This window comes from Colobus angolensis, unplaced genomic scaffold, assembly GCF_000951035.1.
Source record: "Colobus angolensis palliatus isolate OR3802 unplaced genomic scaffold, Cang.pa_1.0 Scaffold164, whole genome shotgun sequence".
NCBI lineage: Eukaryota > Metazoa > Chordata > Mammalia > Primates > Cercopithecidae > Colobus > Colobus angolensis.
The window spans coordinates 999,898-1,005,897 of record NW_012114755.1 but is presented as its reverse complement, the minus strand read 5'-3'; the positions used below and the strand labels follow the sequence as shown (position 1 = coordinate 1,005,897).

The following is a 6,000-nucleotide window of genomic DNA, read 5'->3' as shown; positions in this document are numbered from 1 at the left end:
AACTCAGCTCCCACAGACCAACACCCGCTGTCCTCACAACTCAGCTCCCACAGACCAACACCCCCTGTCCTAACAACTCCCACTATCCTCACAACTCCCACTGTCCTCACAACTCAGCTCCCACAGATCAACACCCACTGTCCCCACAACTCAGCTCCCAGTCAGGACTCCTGCCCTGACACCTCAGATCTAAGGAGGAGACAGGCCAAGTGTGGCTAAGAAGCCCTATTTTCCAGATAGAACTCCCAGAGCATGGTCCTCCAGACATAAACCACCTGAAATCAGGACTGTCTAACAACATGGGTGTTCAGTCACCACATGACTAGATGACTTAGACACTGGCCCTCTCAGAACTCCAGTCCAAGGTGTCTGATGTCACCTAGTACAGGCATCCTGGGCACAGTTGGCTCCTCCTCCCTCAGAGGCTCAGCCTCATTTGTATGACATCCCCAGAACCATGTGCCAAGCATCATGTTAGGTGTAGTGAACAGGGCAGAGTCCCTGCCCTCGTGGAGCTTATGTGCTTCTTCACAGGGCCAACAAGCCACAAATTGCAATGTGGGTAGTTACCTCACATGTCATCCTCCCTCATCGTCATCCGGCAAAGGACTTGAACGTAGGAAATATTCAGGCCCTTGTTGCCTAGAGCTAACTTCAGCTCTTGGCCCTGCCCTGGCAGGCACAGCCTGGCCACCTAGTCCCTGACACTCACAGCCTTCATCTTCAAGGTCTTTCTCACATCTTAGCCAGATTTTGGTGTCCTCACCTACATTGGTTCCTGGTTCCTGGATTCTCCCTAGCAGTCCTTACCCAGCCGACCCAGGCCCAGCCCCAGGAGTCAGGCTTCCCACCCGGGGACTAACCTATCTTATGGGGCCCTCAGAGACGACAGGAAATAGGGGAGGGCAGGGTCACAGGAAACAACCCGCATCCTGTAGCCACCAGAGAGCTGTAATTAAACTCAGTCTTCGTGTCTTCAGTCTGCACTCCCACTTCAGATGTGGCCTCTCAGATAAATGAGTTATGAGGATGAGACAACCCCTGATGCAGAGTCAAAGCCATTTTCTAAAGGATTCCTTAAATCCTGTCCAAATGATTAGCCTTCAGGGGCTAATCAATCAGGCACTCTTAATCATTTTCATGCCATGAACCCGTTTGATAATCCAGTGAACCTATGTGGATACCTTCTCAGGATAATGCTTTTAAAAACACAAAATAAAGGATAAGGTTACAAAGGAAATCACTTATATCGCAATATCATTTTATGAAAATATTTTATAAAATGTGTAAGTTAGTGTAATATTCGTGCTTCTTTAATAACTCATTAAATAAAAGATCTAGCAGTGGGCCTTATCCCTGCCAAAATTTTGAAGTAATGATGAACACAAATGACATCTTGAGACAGCAACAACTATAAGTGGTTGGAAAATATCTGTGATGTCTATTGGTGACAGTCAAAAACACTGCAAATACTCTTGTGGTTTGTAGACTATAATAATAATTGAAAGGGATGCTGAATTTCAGTTGGATTGAGGTTTCTGTAAATAACAATGTGTTTTTATTTTCCCCCATCCAAGTTCATGGATCCCTGTCTACAAGAATTCTCTAGAAAATGGTTGAGCTCTGTAGAAGCAGGACAGCACTGAAATGAAGATTGTGGGTCTGCGGCCCACCTCCACTTCTTGAAGAGGGCATTCCAAACAGGAGCCCTCGAAGTATCCCTGGTACATGGGCCTCAGTCCCCACCCCCAACTCCTGTCACCTTAGAGGGAGGCCATTTTAATTCCTTGTTGCTCTAAGGAGCAGTGTGAGAAACCTCCCCAGGTTGCCTGGTCCACTCACTTATGACCCTTCGCCAAGGAAAAGGGGGGATGCCTACCCTGGAAACCAGCACGGGAGGATGCCTGCCGGGAACTGAAGTGTTTGGAGAAGGGTCATCTCCCTCACTAAAACACAGGGATTCCTGAAGTCCTGTGTGCGCAGCCTGGCTCTGCCAGGAGACTGCTCCACCGGCTCATTGTGGGGCCCCCGCAAGTCATCCACCCACCTCAGTTTCCCTACCTACAAAAAAATGACTCCATTACCTTCCAACTCAAACGGTATTTGACTGTGATTCTAAATCTTACGGCCTGAAGAGTGGGCAAAGAAGAAGTAAAAGACCCAGGAAATCCACATCAGAGAAGAAGCACGCCCACACCATCCCCCCTCGCTCCATCTTGGGGCCTTCATGTCTATTTCCAAAGGGCAGGAGTTGGGACTCATTGCTGTTATAAACGATTCTCCCCAGCCTGCTGGCTCAAGGCGCTCCCCAGAGCTGACCGCTGGGGCTGGGGCACTTGAGCTGCGGCTCAGTTGCTTTGGGAGACCTAGCTGCAGGTGAGTGGAATTTATAGTCCATCCATAGTTATAGAAAGAGGGAGACAAATGTGGGCCAGGATTAGAAAGTAGACCTGAGTCACCTGATCCAGAGACCAAAGAAGTTTGCCAAAGGGAGAAAACAAAACTGCCGCCTCTCCCACAAACACAGAGGACCCTGGGAAGATGGGCAATGGAATGGTCAAGACTCAAAGGATAGAGGCTGGGCTCAGTGGCTCATGCCTAATCCCAGCACTTTGGGAGGCTGACACAGAAGGATCACTTGAGGCCAGGAGTTCAAGACCAGCCTGGGCAACATAGTGAGACTCTGTCTCTACCAAAAATACTGAAAGTCAACCAGGCCTGGTGGCACACACCTATAGTCCTGGCTACTCAGGTAACTGAGGCAGGAGGATCACTTGAACCCAGGAAATCGAGGCTGCAGTGAGCTATGATTATGCCACTGCACTCCAGCCTGTGTCACAGAGCAAGATCCCGACTCAAGAGAAAAAAAAAGGAAAAAAAAAAGGCTCAAAAGATAAGAATTCAGGGCTCTGCTTTTCAACCAAACCTTCCTTGCAACTTCCACCAGGTGGCCTAGTTTTTGTCTTGCTTGCATTCCTGAGGCTCTGCTCAGGGTATGGAGAGGGGCCTCTGACAGGGTTGAGGGCCTTCGCAGGTCAGTCAGGGAAAAGAGAACTCCATACTTCTAAACGTTCATCTTTCTACTTTTACCTGCCAGAAGGGAGAGCTCAGCTCTCTCCTGAAAGAGCCCTGGTGGCCACCTCTCCTTAAAAAAAAAAAAAAAAAGAGTGGGCTACAGACCCCCAAGAGATTAAAAAGAATAGTAGGGATTTATGAACTTGCACACCTCAGACACATACCAGGAACCTGTTTGTTCCCTTCTGAACAACTCCAGAGACCCCTCCTGTAACCTGCAGAGCTCCCTGCCAGCCTCAAATCCAGACGGACATGAGCTCCTGCCCAATGAACCCCCCTCCCCAGACCCCCCTTACCTGGCCTCCCATCACTGTAACAGTGTCTCCCATGGCAAGGGTCACCTCCTGGTGGCTGCTGCTGGAGGAAAAACAAGTCTGGCATGGATCGGGAGCTAGGATGGATTATGCCTCCCTGCAGTCCCCAGGCCTATCCCACCCTAAGTGCTAAAGCCCTGGGGTAGCTGATGCCAGAAATACAGATGGGAGCTGTGGGTAGGGCCACCACAGCTCAGCCTACTCACCTGAGTTCCCCGGCTGGCTCTGGCTGTGGCTCTGCACTGCCCCACGGAGCGGGTGCTGCAGCTGGGGAGGGGGATTATTCTCCACTCAAATTGTGCTTCTCTCTGTTGGGGCCTCCCATCATCTGGCCGCACTGCTAGAAAGCCTCTCCCACACTACTGGGCATTCCCCCATTCTCCCTCCCTGCAGCCTTCTCAAATCCTTCCTCTCCCTTCCTGATGACCCTTCTCCAGCCAGGATCTACCCCTTTCCTCTCACTCTTTGGCCCCTAGCACTCTCTAGTTCCCCATCTCAGGTCTCTGCCACCCAGCCTCGCTTGAGACTCTCCCCTCACGGTCATAGGCCTGCCTCTGTTGGCTTCGGGGTCCCTCCTACCCTGACTGCTCCTCCTGGGGGTCCCTCTGCTGTCCCTCAAACCTCTCTTTCCTCCCTCTCTCCAACCTATCCCGGCCAGTTCCTCATTCCTTTAACGTTTCTCATTCCTCGAGCCCCCAACCTCCCTGAGTCCACAACCCTCTCACCGAGATGCTGCACCTGTAGGGACTCGGCTGCCGGCTCACCCCAGGGCAGCCAGACACAAAGCAGCCAGCAGAGCACAGACACCAGGACTCCCATAGGGACGCGAGGGGATTGGGGGACTTGAGCGCAGGGCCAGCCTCCCGAGGTGCTTCCCTGGGCCAAGGCAGGGTCACACCTCCACTCTGCAGCTGAGGTCCCTCTTGATCTCATGCCCCAGAGCTCCCTTAGCCCCTCCTCCCAGGCTCTCAGCTCCTCCCCGAACTATAGAGTGACAGGAGTGCCCAGCTTATTACCATAATTTAGGCTCCTGTCCATAGCCCAGCCTCTGCTATGGCCTGTGGCTTCTCCTCCCCAGGGGAGGTTGGATTCAGATTATTCAGCCCTAAATTCTCTAGGGGAGCAAAGAGGTAGCCTGTGCAAACTCCAGCTCCCCTCACCTGGGTCCTGGGAGCCCAATACCAGAGACCCAAGATGCGGATGTGAGTCTGACCCTATCCTCTCCTTTTACAGAGGGCCATGCTGCGGTCCTGGGACATGCCACTCAGGGGTCAGTGGTCAATAGCAGAGCCTGTGGAGTCCTAGCCTATGTTCCCACCACGCCCCACCTCAGCTTCCACCTGGGTCTCCACATCCCTATCCTATGACCAGTTTTGAGCACCTCTAAGGAATGAATCACGCCTTAGTCCTCCGAATGCCCAGCACCATCTCCTGCCCTAGCTCAGGAAATGACAACTGAACAATAAATGTGTTTCATACTCCTATGTTGTTGCCACCATCAAGGCCAAACTTTGACAAAACAATTTTATATGTGTGAACAAGGTCCGCTGTCTGCCCAGGAGGAATTTTAAAATGGTGAAAACATGGGACTGAGCACCTGGGGAACCTGTGCATCGTTCACTTCATCAGCACTTAGGGAACACCAACTAAATGCCAGGTCTTACATAGGATGATGATGGTGGTGATGGTGGTGGTGGTATTGGCCCCAGTAGACTCCTAGGCAAGGGCATAGATTTGAGATGCATTCATTCATTCATTCATTCACTCAACAAATTTGTTTGGCATTGATTCCATGTCATGCATTGTTCTAGGCATATAGTGGTAGAGAAAGCACACATAGCTATCTTCACACAGGAGGAAGCTAGGGGCACAGATAGGAAGATGAAGAGGAAAGACCTAAAGATGGAGCCTTAAGGAACACTGGTTAAGGAACAGGCAAAAGCTGATTGTCTCCAAGGAAGCTTGAAAACAAAAATTCATGGAAAGGAGAACCTGGTCTCAATGCTATTCTCAAAATAAAGCGGGGGGCATTTTAAGGTGGAGGGAGTCTGTGGGGGTGATGGCCAGTGTAAAATAAGGATTGGGGTGGCAGGTGAACAGCATTCTCCTGGGTAAGGACATTCACTCACCTCTGCCAGGATTCTAAATACAAAATAAACAGCCATATGACATTCTTTTTCAATGTAGAGAATCAATGAAGTAAGTCAGAGGGCAATGCATTTTGTGTGGCCTTTTCTGGACCATTCAAAAATCCCACAAGTCTTTCCCTTTTATCACTGACTTAGTAGCTAATACTAAGGTGAGAAAACAGATCATATTTTAAGGTTCTTCTTCAAGAGGGATTTACATTTTAAACTAGGCAATAATTTAGCCCAAACAAAAATAGTGTGCTTGTAAAACTTCAGCTGTTGGGGAAAGGGATGCAGAGGGGTGTTTAGGTGCCCAAAGTTACAATTGTAAGTGGTTACCTGATGTAAGCTGCTGTCCACCTCCCTGCCCCTGCGCTTGACAGGGTGCAAAGGGTGCAGGTGCCTCCTTGGGTTAAGTTCAGGCACAAGCCCCATACTTAACAGCCCCTGATTTACACGTTTTTATCACCCCTCTCCTAGCT

At 50.3% G+C, this 6,000-nt stretch overlaps 1 protein-coding gene across 1 annotated transcript in view; it reads right to left on the bottom strand.

The window, feature by feature from the left end:
• OTOG (otogelin) overlaps window positions 1-4,208 on the bottom strand; it is a 104,230-nt gene extending 100,022 nt beyond the window's left edge. Inside the window, exons 1-3 of the mRNA XM_011937439.1 lie at window positions 4,115-4,208; window positions 3,596-3,656; window positions 3,372-3,432 (exon numbers count right to left, since the gene is read on the bottom strand). Coding sequence (XP_011792829.1) covers window positions 3,372-3,432; window positions 3,596-3,656; window positions 4,115-4,208 — 216 coding nt within the window. The remainder of the gene's footprint in view (window positions 1-3,371; window positions 3,433-3,595; window positions 3,657-4,114) is intronic.
• Window positions 4,209-6,000: the final 1,792 nt, after the last annotated feature.